Source organism: Musa acuminata, chromosome BXJ1-9 (genome assembly GCF_036884655.1).
Source record: "Musa acuminata AAA Group cultivar baxijiao chromosome BXJ1-9, Cavendish_Baxijiao_AAA, whole genome shotgun sequence".
In the NCBI taxonomy this organism is placed as follows: domain Eukaryota; kingdom Viridiplantae; phylum Streptophyta; class Magnoliopsida; order Zingiberales; family Musaceae; genus Musa; species Musa acuminata.
In genome coordinates this window covers 48,259,900-48,282,462 of record NC_088335.1, presented here as the reverse complement: position 1 = coordinate 48,282,462, position 22,563 = coordinate 48,259,900, and the positions used below count along the sequence as shown (strand labels likewise).

Here is a 22,563-nt window from a genome sequence, read left to right as displayed (position 1 = left end):
TCTTTCTACCGTCCACATGATTGAGCAGAATGGGAGGTCCCACTTGGTCCCGAATAAGCTTCGATGACCACGAGGGTAAACGCAAGAGTATCTCTTCGATGAGATAGAAACGGGACTTGACTAATTGTCGACGACCGGACGTGTAACGGCATGGGAGTAATACGTTCCTCAGTGGGGCCATTAGACGCTTGTCTACCATCTACGTTATTGGTGAATTGAAGGCCCGGCATGGTCCCCGAAAATACTTCCGATGACTACGAAGGTAAGAATGGGAGCACTCGTTGATGGGATCAAAACGGGACTTGACTAATTGACGACGACAGTACAGAAATTCTCCCTAATTATTTATGTTTATGATTTGATATCATATTTATGATAATAAATATGAACAACCAAATATAACTCTTATAAGGAAGAAAATAAAAAAAGAACAATTTATAAAGATGGAAATTATAAAGTGATACTTAAGACATGAAAAATTAATGCATATAAAAATTAATTAATTAATTAATTAATTGGAGAAGAGAAAAAATCCCAGTATTATACAGCAATCATCTCCCCATCCCCCTAAGACCTTCCGCTCCCGCTTCCGATATCTCCAGAGGTCGGATGGCGTTGGTCGCTAGGGTTTCAACTCGTCGCGTCTTCTCCCGCCACCTCCACTCGCCCTTCCCATCTCCTCTCACCGCTCACGCCTTCATCCCACTCCCGTCCCTCACTTCCCCTTGCCTTCCCGCTCGGAATCGCGCGGTTACTGCTTGCCTGAGCTCTTCTGCTCCGGCCGTAATCGATGCCCAGACGGCCGGCCGGTGGAAGCCCATGTGTCTTTATCACACCCAGGGTAAGTGCACCAAGGTACGAATTCGAGGTCCTTATTCCTAGACTCTGTTCTTATTTTGGTGAGTATCATTGATGAACTTTAAGGTTTGTTTGATTGTTCTGCATCTGGCGGTAGTAGTTGTAACAACATTAGTCGTCGGATCCATTTCTGCTGGACGGTAATGAATCAATCACGAAGCTTCGGTTTCTCGGAACCTTGAGATGTTGCCATTGGCTTTATGTAGGAATGAGGATAATGCACGAGATGGTATCAACTACCACAAACGTAATCGGTCAGATTTTGCATCAATTTTCCTTTGTTTACGTGCTATTGATCAAGCATCGGAACTAGCTTACCTGTCACATTACTAATTGAAGTAGAGCAATACAGTTGGAGCTTCTGTTTATTGACTACGAGAAGACACATAAACGGTATTGATAAATGACCAATGAGGAGCGGACGTATTTCAACGAAAAGGTGCTGTCCATTTAGAACTTAAGTTTGTGTTAGAAATTTATTAGTTCATGGCTTTAGGACTTGTTGTCTGAACCTATAAATCCATTTTAGCAATGCCATGTGATGATCGACTTACCTTGTGACACAGCTTGAGTTATGTTGGATAGACTAGATAGGCTTAACTGGAGACATTGAAAAAATTGTTTGGGTTCAAGAATTGGAAAACTCATTATTATTTGTGAGAAAGGTAACATGATTCTGATATATGGTTTACATGTGGTGAGGTATTTATTGTTTGTAACTTCCAGAGAGGTCAGCATGTTGAAGATGTAGCATGCAATATGGTTGTGCCAGCGCATTCTCTGAAGCACGTCATATATTAGCTGAACTCAGAAATCATCCATCTGTTGCGCATATCAAACTGTCTGGCCCAAGGTAGCATGCTATGTAACTGTTATGCATGCATGAGCATGGGCATAGTGTACACTTGCACAGGTTGATGCATATCATAACACATTCATTTTTTTGTCAATGGGCCTTGGCATGCTTCAGAACACAAGATATAGATATGACAGCACAACATTCATATGCATCATTGGCACATGGCATGCCAATCTTAGATTAGGTGTGTTGTTATAAGGTTTAAGATTTATTTTTTCTTGTTTTTCCCGAACGATATCATACTAGTGTAGGCTTTTTTTTGTCTTTTTGGCTTTCTCTTATGGTGTCTGAAGGAAGTTCCATAGAACAATCTCTAAAAATCCTAATAAAATAAATGACTAGGTGGATTGTGACACTAAATGCAAACCCCTTGGTTTGAATTTCTCTAAATGGAAAGTGAATAAAATTTATAATATAAATTAAAATTTTGTGTTATGTATGGTATAAACCATGAATCCTAGAGTATTCTCTTTGTGTGTCGGATGTTGATGCTTTGCATCTGAAGGTCAATCATGATTTAAAGTCCTAGTAAAATAAATGCCTTGGAGGATTGTGACATTAAATGCAAACTCCTTGCTTTTAATTTCCTTAAATACGAAAATATCATGTAATATCACAAAATATACGCCTAACTATTACCTCTTTGAATGTAGATGGATGATGCTTTGCATCTGGCGAAGTTCAATCATGATTTTATGGTGGACCTTAAAGCAAGCACGAGAAGCCTGAATAAACTGAGGCCTCAGAATTTGGATTATCTTTTAGTTCTCGACCTAGAAGGGAGAGTTGAGATTCTTGAATTTCCCGTTCTAATGATCGATGCCAAGAACATGGATTTTATTGATTCATTCCACAGGTAAAATTTCTTTGAGAATACTACAACCTTGTCACTCTTATCCAGATAGTTTTCTACTTTTCCCTTTTAACCTAATAGAAGATACCATATGCAACATTATTCTTTCTTACCTTATCTTGTTGTAGATTTTTTCATACATGCAACATTTCATCATAAGGTCTTCAAAAGTTTTAACTGAATAAGCAATGCCCTTATTGCAAGGTGTCAAGTTAGCTATAAAAGGAATCATTAATGCCACTTTTTATTTATCATGGATATTATTCCAACAAAAATGATGCAACCTTAGGGTGTTAAAATTGATGACGAGGAGATGTACAAAAATAGAGGGAAGTGAATATGGTGACTCATATGATGAGTGAATAATGTTTAAGGTGGTCTGGAACTCTGGATCATGCCCAAAAGAAACTTAATTCACTGTTGAATGAGGTAGAGTTAATAATGATAGTGGTGAAGGTAAGGTAGAGGATGGCATAAGAGAACTTATATGAAGTATTAGAAAGAAATTTCATGGCTTTTAGTTACCAAGTGATGCTTCTTCCAAAGCTCAATGGCAAAAAAGGTCTATCTAGCTGGACCAAATAGTTGGGACCTCATGGCTTGTATATGTTGGTGATTTGGTATGAAAGCTACCTCATTCCAGCAGCTGTTGAACTTAACAAAGAAGCCCAACATGAGCAGTAGATTGGACTAAGTATGACTCAAATAACTCACCAAACTTAGTGACCTAACAAGCATATTTTTTTTCCCATCAAATCTTGGTCTTGTGCTTTGGCAATAACTTGGTTATAATTATCTTCACTAAAGTATATTTTGTTTGTATAGGTTTGTACGACCAGCAGTAATGAGCGAGCAAAGAATCAACGAATATATTGAAGGAAAATATGGAAAGTTAGGGGTTGACAGGTATTTGCAATAATTGCTAACTATTATTGTGTATTTCTTATTTTGCGCCAAGTGCTTACTCTCTGATTGCATGTTAGATAAAAACTATGGTTGCAATAAGCAGTAATTATGTTCATTCTTTAATTTGTAATGGATAAAAGTTTACTGCTCATTTCTTATAGTTTTGCAAATTATAAAAGATGTGTAGCATATGTCCTTCACTAGCGTGCAATTTGATTGTTTATTTTAGGAACATTAATTTAGGTCTTGCGTGTGGAAGTTTGCTGAATTAGAAAACTCAATCTTTTATATGCTCTTCCTTGAAGTTTGTCATGTAACAATTGAGATCTGTGGTAAAGTAGGAGCCTAAAGCTTATCTCAAAGACACAAATTAAGCTTGTTAGCAAGGTTGTAGTCTAAGAAGTTGTTGCAGATCTAGATGGCTCAGGATATTAATTTTATGAGTTCATTGTGAGACAAATATCCTAAATGCTCTTTAGTTAAAAACATAAGCCCCCAGTATGAATCCAACTGAGTTCCCTGCGATGGATGGATGTGGATGAATATGGATTGCAAATTAATTGGAAAAGATTTGTGAAAATTTTAATGAAACTAATGGTCGATGGTCAATCAGATCCCAATATTCTAAAGTTGACACTGAACTTCAGCTAGAGAGGGCCTTGTAGATGATTTAAAATCCTAGATGTGTGAAAATGTTCTGCCTTCTTATTTTCAAATTAACTTCGTGTAACTAGGAGTGTTGTTTAACATTGATCTGTTCAAGATCCATATCTTATCAAATAAAATAAAGACAGAATCCACCCTCCAGTCTAAAATATTGTGAAATATATCACCATCAATTGTTAAAATTGGGTAGCCCTTAAATGGTAATTTTCATCATGTTTTTGTCATCTTAGGTTATCCTCCAGCCACCACACGGATTATGGATCATGGAGAACAACCATTGTCCATTTTCTTAGTTGTTTAGAGAAGTTCTAAATGTTTATTCAATCAATTTACATTCTGTATACATATATAAAGGTTTGTATTACCATATTATATTATTCAACTTTGTTTTTGGATCTCCAATCTGACAAGAGATCCGTTTCCTGGATTCAAACCTTGTTGTAGCTTAGTTGTTTTTTATGATCATTTTGCTTCCTTGTTCAAAGTCCCCTTTGTCAGATTCTGATTGTTTTTTTTTTTTGAAGTAAAAACTATATTAATTCAAGAGTTCATAGAGACCACTAGGAGGTTAATCACCTATCCAAAATATAGCAGAATTCAACCTGCCAAAGTTGGCAAGAGTGTTGCTATTTCTGTTGATGTGAGACCATTGTGTAACACCAATAGCCTTACCTTGATAGAAAATGTCATGACAAAGAGAGTGCAGGTGTTGTCAGATTCTGATTGTTGGTTAAATGCTTTGCACTTATCAGTAAAAATTCCAACAGCTGAAATGCCAAACTCATGCTTCCGTGTTTGCCTTGCGAAAGTGGGGATGATCGAAATCTTACTCTTTGTTTAATTCGTTTATCCGTTACTTTGTGCAGGTTAGCTAAGTAATGTTCCATGGTTTAGCTTACGTAGTTAAGTCTGTAACAAATCCAATTTTAATTTTGCATATTCGTAACCAAACATATACTCTTCTGTGAGATGATCTCCAAGCTGTATTATTAGACTCAGAAGAGTGTAGAAGAAGAGCGAAATGACAAGATGCATGAAACATTAATGTGAACATTTAAAAATTCTTTTCAAGTGCTGTTGTTTTAGGTAAATTTAATTTAGAGAAGTCTTACAGAAGAACAGGGATTAAACTACCTATTTGATTTGCAGGGTGTGGCATGATACCGCTATCCCATTTAAAGATGTGCTTCATGAGTTTGAACTATGGATGAAAAAACATCACTTGTGGGTGAAGGAGCAAGGAGGCTTACTTAATCGAGCAGCTTTTGTAACTTGGTTAGTTGTTATTATGAATAACTGTATGTTGTCTTTGGCTTCATGTTATGGTTTTGTGTTTCTTAGCTTGTCTCTGTTAGTTGAGTCAGCTAGAATTTTTGCTTTGTATTATTTGGATTTGACACCACCTGCGGGCATTCCTTCTGCATCACTAGTTAACAAATGTTTCATTATCTCGTTTGTACAAATTATACATGTTGGACATACACAATTTTTGTATCTACTGTTACTCTGTTGAGTCTTGTAGAACTCAGGTAAGTTTTTGACTGTGCCACACTGTGCCGATATCGTATCAACCAAGGTTCGCAATATCGTACCGTACTGGTATTTCGATCTGGGCTCGGTACCGGTACGGTACGGTATATTGAGCGGTACACCCAGGTGTACCGAGTACTGTAGCACTGCTACAGTGCTATAAGTACTACAGTACTCTCGGATCGGTAACAGTCGGTCCGTGTACCGACAATCTGTCGTACCGGGCGGTACGGCTCGGTATGGCAGACCCTGGTATCAACATAGGTGGTCCTTGCCATGTGCTGGTGTTCTCACACCTTAAAAATGGTGGCTGCTTGTGCTGGTTGATGCAGACCACACAAGTCCACTATAGCAAAGAAGGTGTTGCCTTGAGTTCTTAATGGGAATTTTTTTTGTACATTTCTTGGCAAGTATCTGCTACTTGAATTATTCATTTACTTTTGTTCACTGAATTTGATTTGTTGCAAAGACTGTTCTTTGCTTCACTATTTTACATTTATTTCATGCGTACTACCTCATGTATATTATTCATAACTCGAACAGATACATACATCTAATGAACAGGGTAATTGACCAAATCATGCAGAAGCACCTTGATATTTTCATAGGTTGAATTGTGGATTCTTGTAATCAGTCTCTTGAAATGTGTGTTTAATATGCTTATTTGCTTTTGCTTTATTGACAACTAAACTACTCAGTCTGAGTTATTGACTTTTAGGATATTCCCCTGTTTATTGCTTTTAAAAATCACTACTTGTGTAATGAGTATGCTGTATGCTATAGGTCAGAATTCATCATGTATTATGTAACACATAGATATGAAATTTAAAGCTCGCTTCTTGGTTATAAGCATAAAATTTTAGGATCTTAAACTTGTCACCCTTAAAGTTGCTTGGGAAAACTTAAGCATCAAATAATTTTCCTTAACCTAGGAAATAACCTAATGACGTAAGAATCATACATGCTTAGTTTGCCTTATAATGACAGTGGGAACTGGGACTTGAAGACGAAGATTCCTGAGCAATGCAAAGTTTCAAAGATAAAGACTCCTTCATACTTCATGGAGTGGATCAATCTGAAGGACATATACCTCAATTTTTACAAGAGAAGGGTGAGCAGATTTCCTTTATTGTCTATTCTCCACAGATACTGCAATAATTGGAGGAACTAACATTTTTTAAAAATTTGTGTCTGTCCTTAGCAATCCTATATTATTAATTAATTCTCTCTCGTGACAGGCAACAGGAATGATGACAATGCTGAGGGAACTGGAAATACCCTTGTTGGGAAGTCACCACCTTGGGATTGACGACACTAAGAATATAGCAAGAGTTCTTCAGCGTATGCTTGCTGATGGTGTCATCTTGCAAATTACTGCCAAGAGGAGTTCTTCAGCTCCAGGTGATGTGAAATTTCTTTTCACCAACCGAATCAGATGATCTTATGATTACTTGAGAAATTTTTGCACATACAAGAGGAGTGTTGCAAGAGCAGTCGTGAATGGGCATTGTAGGAAAACTTAAACCCTAATGTCAAAGGTTTAAGAACTAACTTGCCTGCTGTAATGTTGGCAATCAATTGACATTTCCACCTCGAGTATACAAAGCTGAGGCTCCGGTCTATAAGTCCGAAGGAGGAACTAAACAAGTCATTTGGGTGTTATGTTGCCCGAGTTCTGTTAAACTTATGTACGAGTAATAGTTCTGATATTGACAGTACACTAAATAAGAAGGCTGATTTGTTGTCAACTTGGCATGATTGTATATGGTTCAGATGTACTTTCCAGCATTGCAGAAGATTATTCAGAACTCTATATTTTAGGTTTGATCTACTTCCAGAAATTTGCGAAGCCCCATTGGTTCTTTGTTATGGCAAGCATTTAGTGGTTGAAGGATGCAAACTATTCTTGTGTGCATTCACTTAATATTGTGCGCTTTACGAATACCAAAATTTCTTTTAGAAAACCGTGATCTTGTATGTTTGGCGAGCTTTTAGCCGTTTTGACACCATATGCTATGCTGACTCTTCGCTGAGAAGTCTTTGTTTTTTTTTTTCTTCTCCATATATGAAAAGAGGCCTCACCATCTTCAGGATTATGGTATCCTTTATAGTTAACTATGGATTATGGTATTCTCAGTAGTTAACTATGGTTAGCATCTTGATCCATGTATTTTAAAAAATAATATGCAAAGAAAAATATATATAAATAAAAAAGATAAAAATATAATTTATTTTTTTTATAATTAAATTTATATTCACTTCTCGCCCTAATCTATTTCTCTTCCTCTTCTTTTTCCGACTTACTTGCCTATCGCTCGTCCCTTGTATCCGCTCGATCGTCATCGCACTTGCATCACTCTTGTTATTGCACTTGCACTACTTGATTGTCGGTCTTACATCGCTTGATCGTCGTCCGTGCATTGCTTAATCATTGCCTCTCCTATATCGTTTATCACCATCACACTGAGCGATGTAGGAGCAATGATGGTCGAGCAATGTAGGAGTGTTCACGACGAGCGGTGTAGATGCTGTGGTGGTCGAGTGGTGTAGAAGCGACGGCGATCGAGCGATGCAGGTTGAGCGGGTGCGGTAGACGAGCGATAGAAAGTAAGTCGGAAAATGGAGAAAAAGAAAAATCAGTTAGGGTGAAAAATAGATATAAATATAATAATTAAAAATAATAAAATTATATTTTTATTTTTTTAATATTTTTTTATCGATGAAATTAATGATTTAAAAAAGAATTGGGATTAAATGTTTTACGTTTGTAAGATTAAACAGGAATTGATGTCTTCTGTCGTCTCGTAACACGTGTGGCTTACAAGTGCCTTCTTCCCCTGTTCTTGGTTTCGGAAGCCACAGCTCCTCTTTGGTGTTCTGATGGCCGCGTCTATCTCCCTTCCACCTTCCCAATTTCTTCTCTTTCCACGCCGTTCCCCTCCTCCTCCACCTATTCCTCATCCTCAACTCGTGAGTCCACCTCGCAAGTCCACCCTTTGCTGCTCTTCTTCTTCGACTCCTTCCGCAGATGCTTCTTATCCAGTTGTAACCGAAGAAGCAGCAGAGGAAGAAGACGATAGCTCCACCCTTCCTCTTCCTAGAGAAGGATTCTCCCCTTAGGAAGCCGAATCACTGATTGAAGGCCCAGAGGGTCCCCAGTTCAGGTATCCTATACGATTCAAATTCTTCCCTTGAACAACTCAACTGTATGAACTTCTGCTATGATTTCATCAGTTCTTTTGGGTTGTTATCTCTATATGTTTGTGCCATCGAATAGTAAGCACATTTGTATTTGTATTATGTCATTGTAGAACCTGTTATTAGTATATAGATTGGTGCTTCTGCACGAAGTTGTGTACTGATCGATTGGAAGTCAGGGCTGCTGATTTCTTTGGGGCATTTAAGACCGGCTATGGCCAATCCTCGCCGTGCGCAGATTATTGGAAACATTTGGTATAAATCTTGGGAGAGTAAAATCTTAAAAACCTAAATCTTGTAATCAATTGTTCAAGTTATCTAAGGCTTAAGCATCTTGATTGCAAGTTGAAACATCGGAAAATTCTTGTTTCAAATTTACAGAAATTTGTACAAGCTGAAGATGGAATGGAGTATCTTTGTCCTTCTTCCTTCAGTGCCTGCATCTTCTTTAATGTTAAATGATTAACAAGTGGAAGGAGGATCGGTCCACCCATGATGGGTTGGGTCAATTTGGTTAACCACTCGTATTGGTTGAGTCCTCAAATGGAGGAGTTACAAGAATAACTTCTCACCAAGTGACTCCTTACCCTCGTTCATTGGAGTCATCACATTCACCGAGTAGGTGTCATATAGAATAATCCCCCTCCTTCATTGGATGAGTTACAAAGGTTAAATCCTCAAACGAATGAGCATAATTCATGAGGGAAAATTACGATAATATAACCTCCTCATGCCAAGAACCGTATAAATAGGGGTTAAGAGAATTGCAAAAGCATTCCAATTATCATTCTTATTATCACACATTTGAGTGGTAAAAAAGAAGGTGTTTTCCCTATTGGTGATTACATTTTGGATCCGCAATATTGATCCAAATAGTTGGTGATTCGACACTTCTTGGGACACAAATTCCTTAAAGAGAAGGTATGTACAAGTTCATTTATCATACTTGTTTTGGGATTTTTTTTTTAATTTTCCAACAACAATAAATTCTTTGGCTACAATATGTTTATCTTCTTGATTGTCATGTTTATATCACCCATAATAGTAGTCTATTATGACCATCTGCAGCTTACAGTATTGTTTTGGTGTTAGTTTGCTAAAACAGCTATTTTCTGCTATCTGAATTATTTATGGTGTGAGATTATATCTCAAGGGCCTGCAAGACCTGTGGAAGAGAGGAAATTGAGAAAGGTTGCAATGGCAAGGGACGGATTCAGGGCGGGATAGCCACTGTCCCGGGCTTTGGCTGGTGGCCGATAAAAGCCTTTAGGCCATGCCCTGGATTTGTGGCATCTGGTGGCCGATATAGGAGGCAAGGGCAAAGCATGGACGAGGTTGCATTTGGCAGGGGGGAAAGGGAGATGTCCACCAAGAACATTAATAAACCTAACTAAAGGTACAGTCTGGATACTCCTATAATTTCTTTAAACTTCCGTGTCTGTTTTATCTGCAGTTTAATCTGTCACAAAAAAAAAAAAAAAACAAACTGCCTTTTTTCCTGTTAAGTTTATGTATAATTTATACATTCAGTTCATCATTTGGCTTGATCTCTTTTGAGTTATTTTATCTCGATCATCATCTGTCAGTATAATGCTTAAAAACTTGAAGCAAATTTTCGATTATATTTTTTTTAAATGATGGACATGTTGGTTTATGTGAAATTCTAAATAACTTATTTCCATTATTGTCATTATGTCAAATGGCCATCAAACACATGGATTTGTTTTTCTTTTGGCATATAAGGTAAAAGATGCAGAAAGCTTTTTCTAATTGCAAGAGGAGAGGAGATAGAAATCGTCTATCGAATCTCATTTTCCTCCATTTCTTCGAGTGAAATGAATCAACATGGCATTTGAACTTAGGTTCCTGCACTTGATAATTCAACAATTAGTAACTGGCCTGTAATCCTTGAAATTTTTTTGCCTGTTAAACATTCCAGTCTGACTTTGTGCTAAGAAGGGATGAGAGGAGATGCCGTGATGTTCATGATGAACATTTTGGGTTTTCTTTAAGAAACTTGCAGTCTTATTTGTTAATACAGCTTAATGAACAGTTTATATTCTATCAGCTTAATGGTCCTCTAACCTCACGCAGCAAGAAAAAGCAAGGACCAAGTAGCTTGAAGAGATGAAAATACAGGCTCTGTGCTCGATGACGACGAGGCAACCCAGCAAGATCATATCTGAATGATACCTTGCTCGCATTACTCTTTACCATATTTGTTTGTGGTACTAAATTTTACACGTATCACCATTGGAAAAATGCTTTGTATTATTGTAGTTGTTGAAGATTTCCGATTTCAGATTGGAGCAAGGTTTGTGCTCTTACGGTTGATCTCGTCGTAATGCTGCTTATCGGGAAGTGTTACACTCCATTGGCTTTACATGGTTATCTATGCGATGTCTGTACTGTAGAAGCCACAATTCAACCAAGATTTGTATTGATCTTTCATCTCAGAACTGCATGAGACAGGAAACCATTCAAACTATGGTTTTACTCCCATCACATTTTCTGAAATAACAAGTACATGTTTGATGTTTTACGAATGATTTTTGGCTGCTTGAAGGATCAGATGTATTATTAATGCATTTTTGTTGAGACGTCCCCATTGTTTAGGGCATTACTGTAACGCAACATGATGCAGTTTTCACTTTCTTCCTCATAAGGAAGATGAAGAAGAAAATTTTGATTTAAATAATGAGATATAAAGAGAAAAAGTAAGTAGAAAATAGAAAAAATGATACACTATTTTGATGCTTAAATAATATTCATAAAAATACCAAAAAAATTCTCTAAAATAGAAAACTAGTGGTCTAAGATCATTTTGAAAATTAAAACTAAATTATTTTTTAAGAATTCGTTCTACTAAAAACATCATAAATATATTTATAACAATGGGATAGGACAAGCCATGTGGGGCTCACCAATGGGATAGGACAAACTGCCATGACGCACCCATTTGTCCCGTCCGTTGCGTCCACGTCGTCTAATCAGGATGACGGAATTCGTGATCGCTGTCCATCGAAAAACTCCAAGCAGCTTTCATTGTTTCTGGCTGCGACGGTGGGCTCCACCGATTGACGCTGATCTGGAAGCTCGTGCGCAGGGGTCGACGGCGGTCGGCGTCCGCACAGGCCCAACGCCTCCTTGCTTTCAAGCCGACTCGACCTTAACGTACTCCGCAAGCAGCAGAGACCTTCCCGCGTAACAAACCAACGAAGATTGTGAGAGAATGATGGTGTGGACGGTCAAGATCGTCCCGGTTTCGTCGTGGGGCTTCTTTGGAGGGTGTGAGAAGCAATTCACGGTCCTAATAAATCGTGTTGGTAACGCCTCTCCACCTGACGTCCCCCCCTCCCTCGGTCGCCAGTGCCAGCGATAGGTGGCCCTTCATGAGCCCTCGAGAACCCTAACCCTTCGTGCCGTCCCACCATCGACAGCCAGGTTCGCGATGGATAACGGGGGTGTCGACGGCGCAGCGGCGGCGGGGCGATGGCGCTTCGGTCCCAACGCCTCGCTGGCGAGCGTCTCCGCCTCCAGCATCCGCGCGGTCCTCGATAAGGTCATCGCCAACATCCGGGACGACGGCCCCCGACCGGTGCTCCCTCTCGGCCACGGCGACCCCTCCGCCTTCCCGTGCTTCCGCACCACCGCCGTGGCCGAGGACGCCATTGTCGCCGCCGTCCGATCCGCCAACTTCAACTGCTATGCCCCCAACGTCGGGGTTCCTCCCGCTCGACGGTGATTCTCCCTGAAAACAATATCACCTTAATGGAAAGACCAAGAAAGAAACAAATGAAAAATTTTCGTCCATCTTCGTTGTTCTTTTGTGCTCCGTTGCTTTGTCTCAGTTCTGTTTGTTATTCATGTTGTTGCCTCGGTAATCTAGAGTTTCCATTGATGCTTAGTTATTTCTGAAGCTGGATTCAGTGGTCCTCTTAAAAAGATGATATTTTGATTAAAAAGACAGTTCTTTTCGAAGAATATTCCATCTTCCAGACGATTCATATATCGTTCTTTTGGTTTTGTTTTGTTCCTTTTCATGGTTGGTGTCATTTCTTTACACGAAATGCCATTCCTTGTAACATGTTCGTTTTTTTGGTAGTGATCGCTATCAAATGCTTTAAAGTTTTCACTGGTTTCTTGTATGGTTAATGTTCTGACGCTGTGGGCCTGATGATAGCGCTATCGCGGAGTACCTTTCACGTGACCTCCCTTATAAGCTGTCGACCGATGACATCTTCCTCACCGCGGGCTGCAGCCAGGCAATCGAGATAGCACTTTCTGTACTTGCCCGTCCGGGTGCGAACATACTACTGCCTAGACCTGGATTCCCATTTTACGAGGCTCGAGCTGGTGTTAATGGTCTAGAGGTTCGCCATTTTGACCTTCTCCCAGAGAAGGGCTGGGAGATTGATCTCGAAGCTGTGGAAGCTCTGGCAGATGAGAACACTGTCGCTATGGTGGTCATCAACCCTGGTAACCCCTGTGGGAATGTTTTCACCTATCAGCACTTGGCAGAGGTTAGTTTTAGATGATGAAACTCTGATCCTGTAAGTTCGACTAATGTGGCAGATCTTGAAAATATTAAATCATAAAATGTGGTCATTATTTTTCAGGTAGCCAACACTGCAAAGAGACTTGGCATAATGGTCATTGCAGACGAAGTGTATGACCATTTGGTTTTTGGGAGTAACCCTTTTGTGCCAATGGGTGTTTTTGGGTCCACTGTTCCTGTCCTTACCTTGGGGTCTATATCAAAGAGATGGGTGGTACCTGGTTGGCGTCTTGGGTGGATTGTGACAAGTGACCCAAATGGTGTTTTCAAAGAAACTAAGGTGATTGCCATTCTTGGTTAGATACAACTCCTAAGCATTTCTAGTTAGGTTCAGTACCTTCTTGAGGTCTATTCTTCCTAAACAACTTGTTGGTTTTAAAAAGGATGATCTTTCTGGATTTTTTTTTTTTTTCAATTGATGATGATCAACTACCTTATTATAATTTTTTCATTTTTCAGATTTAGAAAATAACCTTCATACTCATTTTTAATAAAAGATCTTTCACTTTATATAACTTAATATTATGACCAAATTCGACTCAAATTATGCTTAAAATGAGAGTTTACAACACCTCACTATCTAAAAAATGAATGATCTATCAACCAAGCTTGAGTGAGATATTTATAGACCCTAAAAGATTTTAAAAATATAGTTAAAAATTTAAATTTTTAAAATTTTGAAGTATGGGTGGTACTACCACTAAAACTGGATGGTACTACTATTGTAACTTTTGATACAAGCTGCAAATCTATACTCCGACAGTACCACCTTCGTAAAATTTGAATTTCAAGCGGTACCATCGTTGCCCTAGGTGGTATTATCACTTAAACTGACGGTACTACCATCGATAGTGCTGACAACATTTTGGTGTTATCAACTGACTTAGGCGGTACCATCTCATGGGCCTGGTGGTACCATCACCCAGACTTGGTATAGGTCATTTCTTTGGCCTTCTAATGGGCTCAATTTCAGCCCAGACTCAAGCCTAAAGATTGCTATAAGCTTGGGCTTAAATTTATATAAAACACTTCGATCTCAATTTAACAATTTCTTCCGGCATAACATCGAAGCTTTTGCCATGTCTTCTGATCTTACGACCCTTTATATAAACCTTTGACATATCGTTGGCTCCTTCCGGCGTATCGTTTGGCCTTCCAACGTAATATCCGTTCTTTTCGACATGATGTCTGAACCTTTAGTATAAAGTTTGTTCTCTAGCATATTGACCAATCATTCGGCTCAACATTTGCCCTTTCAGTGGTCCGAGTGTATGATCAATATATTTTCTTTGTCACTTATCTTAAAAAAATATTAGTTCAATAAACTTATTGATTGATTTCATTATCAAAATCCAGAATTCAATAGAGTGAAGTTGCTTGGCCATGCCTCACTTCGCCCGAGTGCCTAGGCGAGCATCTGGGTATCCGGTGACTACACTAGTTGGCTAGCAATCTATTGTAATTGGTAGGATCAGTTGAGACATGCTGAATTTAGTTGCAATTGGTTTATTCTGCTCTGATACAGCTTCAGATCAGCTGAGACGACAGTCTATCTGGATGGAAATCAATTGATCTAATTGATTTAGCTAATTTTGGCTGACTTCATATGACCCCCATAAATGTAGCAATGAAAATTGTTCACTAGACAATAATTTAGTTGCACTTTATTTTTGCCTCAGTTGAATCCAATTTAGATTGATATTTCTGGTTCAGAATTAAATAAATATGGAAGCCTTGTGGTCAATGAACATGTGCTATATAGTTGACTGAGGTGTTTGTAAGCTTGGAAGTTAAGATAATAAGGAGCAAAGGGATAGAATATATTAGGTTATCCAACCTATCTATATGTTCAATGAACATAACCTGCAATGTTTAAAGTACAATCTGAACCATTCATTAAATTCGTGCTAAAACCAGTAAATTTATTGGCATAACAATACCTTTTGGGTTTAATCGTTATTTTGGAGTATGGTAGCTTGGATTTCTTATTGACTTTGTTAAGCAATATGAATGAATACTTACATGCTTCATTCTTTAGATTGTTGACAGTATCACAATCATGCTGAATATCACAACAGATCCTGCAACCTTTATTCAGGTAAAACAATGCATCCCTTATTCTTGATTATTGCTTCATGTGTAATTATAATTAGATGATTTATGTAATTCATGCATCCTTTTTGTTATGTCACATTTGCTTTTCCCTCTTTCTGTTGTTGGTCACTTTTCCCATGAAACAACATCACAAAGAGAGTGGCAGAGAATCTTGACTACCACACTTAAGACATGACCATGGTCAAGTTTAGAGATTAAGCATTTAAACTGAACTGAGAATCTTAATTGTAATCATGCTGTAGGACATCTCTACAAATTCAGAGAAGCCAAAAAGGTTGTTAGCCATGTAATAAGCAGGTAAAATTAGTGGCAATGCATTGGTTGTTCACTTTGTTAGTGTTTATGGCCACTGGATGGCAAAATTGCTGAAGATAAGGAAATTTGGGATCCTTTGCTGAAAATACAATGGCTTGAAAGTTATTAGCAAACCTAAACCTCATTGCTTCAATGGCCTCCTTTCCCACACCAACCCCTTCTTCTCTGCTCTCTGAGTTTTCTTCTGACCATAAAATTACCAATAGCTGTCAAAGCAAATGGAATAGCAATTATCCTAATGATTTGGGTTCGATGCCAGCAACTGTTTTACCGTTAAGCACCATTTAATATCACTATACAGTTTTGGACCATATTGTTTATCTTTGTTATATCTAACCAAATCTGCTTTTGCTGCTCTACATGAATTTACTCATCTTTATGACATTTATAGGTTCCCTTGATTTTATGACAACCTTAAATGATTGTTTGTCGTGCTATATTCAATCGGTATACTTGCATCATGTCATGATTTTTGTTATAATATTCACTTCTTCAGAAAAAAAAAAAAAAAAAAATATATATATATATATATATATATATATATATATATATATATATATGTACATATATATATATATGTACATATACATATACATATACATATACATATACATATACATATACATATATATATATTATTTTTTTTGGGACGACATATATATATATATATATATATGTATATATATATATATATGTGTATATATATATATATGTGTATATATATATATATGTGTATATATATATATATGTATATATATATGTATATATATATATACATATATACATATATATACATATACATATATATACATATACATATATATATATATACATATATATATATATATATATATATATTTTTTTTTTTTTGTCGTGCACCATTGTTGCCGATCGGGTATTTTCCTCCCTCCTCCACTGCCTCCTCTCCATCTTCCTCTTCCTCTACTGTCTCCTCTTCTTTATTCCTTGTGTTTCGTCTTCTTCCTTCATTGCCTTCTCTTCTTCCTTCCCTTTCCTCCTCCTTTCTCCTCTTCTTTGAATCTTTGGTATATACTGGTGTACCGTTTATTGGTACACCGATATCGATTGGTTTGTATGGGTCCAGCCACCGATACCATTTATTGGTACATCATAATCTGGCAATTCTACGGCTTCTGCTCTTTCACTATTTGAGGAAGGAGTCAAATCCGTTTATTCCTTCTCTCTCCCCCGCCTACCCGTGTATCGCCTACCCATGTATACATTTTCTTAGGAATTGAGCAGCTCTTCACTAACTTAGTCTCCTGGTGGTCCCTCTGCTTATGGAGCTGTACTTTAAACTTCAACAAGGGAGGGACCTCTTTTTTATCCAAAAGAACAAAATGGAATTCGATCGCTTTGTTAATTTCAAGACAATACAATGTAGCCACTTGTATGTGAAGAATTATTCTTATCTTTGACACTTATATTTGTGTGAAGGACCTCTTTATTCTCCAAAATTCACCTCATTATTTCTCTAGAAATGGTATCTTAAAATTCCTCCAGATGGATAAAGTTTGCTTTTTTTCTTTATATTTCCTATTAATGGTCATCACTATTACATTGTTATGTTGGTTGATTCTGTTGTCCTAAGACCTGGTTAAGTATTCAAAAAGTCTTTTTTATTATAATCATTAATTACTCTTTCCTGATGTTCTTTAATGTGGATCATTAAGTTTGCTCTTACTGATGTTCTTTAATGGTTTTTGTTTGAAAACAATGAACTTCATGTTTTTTTTTTGGTGAAATTTCCAAGAAGACGTTCAAGAAAAAACATGTTTATTTAAACTTATTCATTTTCCTATGAATATAAAAAGTCATTTATCTCTCGTTATCATCTATTGAATAGATTCTCTCTTTTTGTTTTGTTTTGTTTCGGTGGACATTTTTCCAGTTTAGTTTGGTATAACCTAAAATTTACTCTTTCAGGGAGCTGTTCCTCAAATCCTTGAGAACACCAAGGATGATTTCTTTGAGCAAATCATTAATTTGCTGAGGAAAACAGCAGACATATGTTATGACAAAATAAAGGAGATTGATTGCATTACATGCCCTCGTAAACCAGAAGGTTCTATGTTTGTAATGGTGAGACCCATTTTCTTTTGAGCATCTGTTTTTAATTGCACTTCTGTTTCAATATCCAGCCATCCATCTACGTGGCACCACATTTTAGTGGGGCATGCTATGATAGATGAGCTGATCTAGGCAAGATGGGATTTGAAAGTAAGAGGGGTCAGAGCCAAATCTCAGAAGAATTTTACTTGTATCAAAGTTCTTAAGTCGATGGTATGTGATGCAGGCAAAGCTGAATTTGTCTCACTTGGAAGGCATCCATGATGATATTGATTTCTGTAGTAAGCTAGCCAAAGAGGAGTCTGTTATAATACTGCCAGGTGAGCAACATTTGCTAGGAGTAAGTTTTCACTTGATGTTTTATATATCCAACCCAATATTAGATTAATTATTAGTACAGTCCATATAAGCCAAGGTTCGCAATATCATACCGTATCGATATTTCGATGTTCGCTCGGTACGGTACGAAACGGTATACCGAGCGGTCTATCGCTCGGTATATATATATATTATATATATCAAGGTTCGTCGTATCATATCGTACTGGCGTTTTGACTCGGGCTCGGTATGGTACGGTATCAGTATACCGAGCGGTATACCCTGGTGTACCGAATAATTTTATTTTATTTTTATTACTGTAGCACTATGGTCGGAACTCGCCAAGTGGATCGTCGCAAAGTCCAGGAGTTTGCCAGAAGTCCGCAGGAGCATCACCGAGGGTTCATCGGATGATCGACGGAAGTTCGCTGGAAACTCGCCGGAAGAACCGATTGACGCACCGAAGCAAAGCTGCAGAAATTGTCTTAGATCTAATCGTAGTTAGCACATTGATTAAGTTGGAAAATGGGAGGTGATCCTATTAGCTTAATCTTGGGGCAATTGGGCCCTTGAAAGACTGAAATTGGGCCGAATGGAGCTAACCATTCGGACCCTGATTGCACCAGGAGGTGCAACCGCCTAGGCCAGGAGGTGGCACCGCCTGGGCTAAGCCTCCCAGCGAGACTGGGCGGTGCAACCGCCCCAGCCAGGAGGTGGCACCGCCTGAGCTCAGTCTTCGAGCTAGACTGGGCGGTGCAACCTCCCTGACAGAGAGGTGGCACCGCCTGAGCTCGGTCTTCGAGCTCTGGCAAAGAGGTGCAACCGCCTCAGTCAAGAGGTGGCACCGCCTGGGGCTCAGTCTCCGAGCCAGACTCAGGCGGTGCAACCGCCCCTGACAGAGAGGTGCAACCGCCTGGGCTCAGTCCTCGAGCTCTGCAAGGCGGTGCAACCTCTCCAGTCAGGAGGTGCAACCGCCTGATCCCGGAATTCCGGGATTTGATCGTTTTGAGCTCCAAATTTGAACTGGGTTGGGGCCTATAAATACCCCACCCATTCAGCACTGAAAGCACTGAACACACACTCGAAATCTTGCTATCTTTCTGTGTTTCTTAGAGCTCAAAACTGCTAGTTCTCCTCTTTCTATTCTTCAAGTTTGAGTTGTAAATAGAGGAGAGAAAACTTCTATAAGGGTTGTCTCCTAAGCCCGTCAAAAGGAGTGAATCTGTAAGAGGGTAGTTGGCCTTCGCCTATTGAAGGAAGGCCTCTAGTTGACGTCGGTGACCTCGTCGGTGGAGGAAGCCAAAAGTGGAGTAGGTCAAGACTGACCGAACCACTCTAAATCTTTGGTTTGCGTTTATTTTGAGCACTTTATCATTACTGCAAACCTCCTACATAGCTACTGCTCTCTGCGCCTTTACGAACAAGTTTCTAAGTGCTGATCTTTCCGAATCTGCATTCAGACGTAAATCAGTGTTTTCATACATTACAGTTTACGTTTACGTTTTGATTCTGCAAAACTGTCTTCTGCGCTTTTACGAACGAAGTTTCTAAGTTCAGATCCCTTTAAAACTGCGTTTAGACATAAACTGCGCAAACTGTGTTTAGACGTAAAACTGTGTTTTAGACGTAAACTACTTTTAAACGTAAAACTACGTTTAGACGTAAAACTACGTTTAGACGCAAACTGCGTTTAGACGTAAAACTACGTTTAGACGTAAAACTGCGTTTAGACGCAAACTGCGTTTAGACGTAAAACTACGTTTAGACGTAAAACTGTGTTTAGACGTAAAACTGCGTTTAGACGCAAACTGCACTGCGCTTAGACGCAATATGCATTTAGACGCAAACTGCGTAAACTGCGCTTAGACGCAAACTGTGTTTAGACATAAACTGCACTTAATCATAAGTATTCTTAGAATCGGCTTTTGCATCAAAATAGTTTTTATCAAACGAACGCAACTTTCGTTTTTAATCGCTGAAAGATTTCCGCTGCACTAATTCACCCCCCCCCCCCCCCCCCCCCTCTTAGTGCTCTCGATCCTAACAACTATAACACTGTAGCACTACTACAGTATAATACTGTAGCACTATAACGGTACCCGACGGTCCGCACACCAGTATGCCGTCGGACCGGTACGTATCGCCCGTATCGGACGGTACCATTCGGTATTGCATACCTTGATATATATATATATATATATATATATATATATATATATATATATATATATATATATATATATATATATATATATATATATATATATATATATATATATATATAATTCGGCGACGTCGCCTCTCTCTTCTCCCAAGCGGGGCGACGTCGCTTCGACGACGTCACCTCGTTTATATATATATATATATATATATATTAATATATATATAAAAGATTATATATATATATATATATATATATATTTAAAAGACGACGTCGCATTGTCTCGACGACGTCGCCTCGTTTATTTAAATATATATATATAATCCGAAATAGGTGCCTCGACGACATCGCCGAACGTCGCCTTTTTCTAAAATATATATATAAATATAAATATATATATATATTTTTATTATTATTTTATTATTATTTTTCGTTCCAGGCGGTAACGGACGGTCCACGTACCGGTATGCTGTCGGACTGGTACGTACCGCCCGTACCGGGCAGTATCATTCAGTATTGCCTACCTTGATATAAGCATCAAATTCAGATTTATTCATTGACCTTTTATTGATCAGGTACGGGCGGTATCATTCGGTATTACCAAGCTTGATATAAACATCAAATTCAGATTTATCCATTGACCTTTTATTGATCAACTGCATGCAGGTTTGGTCATCAGTGCCTCGTAATTTACGTGTCCAAATTCAGATTTATTCTTTGACCTCATATGATTGATATGGTAATTACAAATTTATATCCCCATTTACTGAAGATTTGTTTGATCATTGCACCTATTCTTAAAAAAAATCTACAATTATGACATATGGTATACATATTAAATTTAAAAAAACACTCCGGCTATAACTGAGTTCTCTATGGTACACATGAAATTTTGTGTAACACTTTCTTTTGATCATCTTTGGTTGTTTACTGCATTAAGACTGTACGTAAACATCATCTTTGGTTGTTTACTGCATTAAGACTGTACGTAAACATCGCTTTGTTTGTTTTCTTTATTGACAATGCTGTCAAATATTTTACTGAAGACCATGTTGAACCAGTCTCTCTTCCTGTAGCTTGTTTCTTTTTATTTGCTAATTCTTATCAGTGTAGGTTTTGTTCTTGTTGTTAGTATTGCTGTAAGTAAAAGATTTACCACTTTGAGGTTCGGTGCAGGGGTAACAGTGGGGATGAAAAATTGGCTCCGAGTAACATTTGCGATGGACCCTTCTTCTCTCGAAGAAGGTCTTGGTAGGCTCAAATCCTTCTGCCACCGGCACACGAAGAACAGCACATAAGCAGAGATATCTTAGGAGGCATATGGTGATCAGAAAATAATTGATCTCAACAACTCGACTCCACAAAATAATTGTAGTTGCATATGGTGATCAGAAAAACAAGCAAGCAGAGATATCTTAGTAGGCTTGCAAGATATGTTCAGCAACCCATTGTTGAAACTGCGTTGTACATCCTACTTGCAGATTTATGTGAGGTTACTATTATGTCATGAATTTGGTATCTTTCTAAATACAATAAACTCCAGAGTTCATATTTTTTATGGTCTTTCATTTCTTTCTGGAATTGTTGGTTATTTCCTATTCATTTGTCATCTCAAGTGATTGATAGATGAATTATTGGAGAAAACTAAGAACTTTTGGCAAGTGAAATATCCATTTATTTTGGTTAAGGATTCATATGTTAGATTATATTGATCTATTTAATTAGGTAAGATATATTATGGATATGATTGAATTTTAATTATGGTTATCAACTAATAGAAAAATATTCTATGGTAGAATTTCTTAAGATATGATCTTGATGGGAAGAACTTTCTTATTTACTTATCTTAGACTCTCTACTCCCGACTATAAAATTGATAGTATCTCTTACGGACTCAATACAATATAAATATACAATAATTGAATATGTAGGCACGTGGATATATGGGTATGCGAATGTGTTGATACATGACATGATTGAGAGATACGAATGTGTTGATACATGACATGATTAAGAGATTATAGATCTTCTCTCAGTCAACGAGAGACTTTGATTAAATTTTTGCATCTAATTAGCCAACAAAGATTGCTGCATGTACACAATCCAATGGGTTTGTATGTCATCAGCTGCATAAA

At 38.0% G+C, this 22,563-nt stretch overlaps 2 protein-coding genes and 1 long non-coding RNA gene across 5 annotated transcripts; all 3 read left to right on the top strand.

Annotated features, from left to right (window-relative positions):
* Positions 1 to 565: 565 nt before the first annotated feature.
* Positions 566 to 7,468, top strand: LOC135593959 (uncharacterized exonuclease domain-containing protein At3g15140-like). Of its 3 annotated transcripts, XM_065084329.1 has the most exons (7): positions 913 to 1,112; positions 1,211 to 1,297; positions 2,371 to 2,573; positions 3,396 to 3,476; positions 5,292 to 5,417; positions 6,660 to 6,783; positions 6,911 to 7,468. In XM_065084329.1, exons 2-7 carry the CDS (start codon positions 1,262 to 1,264, stop codon positions 7,109 to 7,111), a joined length of 771 nt encoding a protein of 256 aa, XP_064940401.1. In that variant the 5' UTR covers positions 913 to 1,112; positions 1,211 to 1,261; the 3' UTR covers positions 7,112 to 7,468. The 3 variants fall into 3 exon arrangements, with proteins under 3 accessions (XP_064940399.1, XP_064940400.1, XP_064940401.1); XM_065084327.1 differs by lacking the exons at positions 913 to 1,112; positions 1,211 to 1,297 and adding an exon at positions 566 to 855; XM_065084328.1 differs by lacking the exons at positions 913 to 1,112; positions 1,211 to 1,297 and adding an exon at positions 650 to 841.
* A 1,036-nt stretch (positions 7,469 to 8,504) lies between these two features.
* On the top strand, positions 8,505 to 11,416 carry LOC103999328 (uncharacterized). Its single transcript, XR_010479912.1, has 3 exons — positions 8,505 to 8,836; positions 10,024 to 10,266; positions 10,965 to 11,416. It is a non-coding gene; the product is annotated as an uncharacterized LOC103999328 (long non-coding RNA).
* A 460-nt stretch (positions 11,417 to 11,876) lies between these two features.
* On the top strand, positions 11,877 to 21,986 carry LOC103999327 (nicotianamine aminotransferase 1). Its single transcript, XM_009421050.3, has 7 exons — positions 11,877 to 12,611; positions 13,054 to 13,393; positions 13,490 to 13,708; positions 15,467 to 15,526; positions 17,806 to 17,961; positions 18,176 to 18,269; positions 21,605 to 21,986. Exons 1-7 carry the CDS (start codon positions 12,322 to 12,324, stop codon positions 21,724 to 21,726), a joined length of 1,281 nt encoding a protein of 426 aa, XP_009419325.2. The 5' UTR covers positions 11,877 to 12,321; the 3' UTR covers positions 21,727 to 21,986.
* Positions 21,987 to 22,563: the final 577 nt, after the last annotated feature.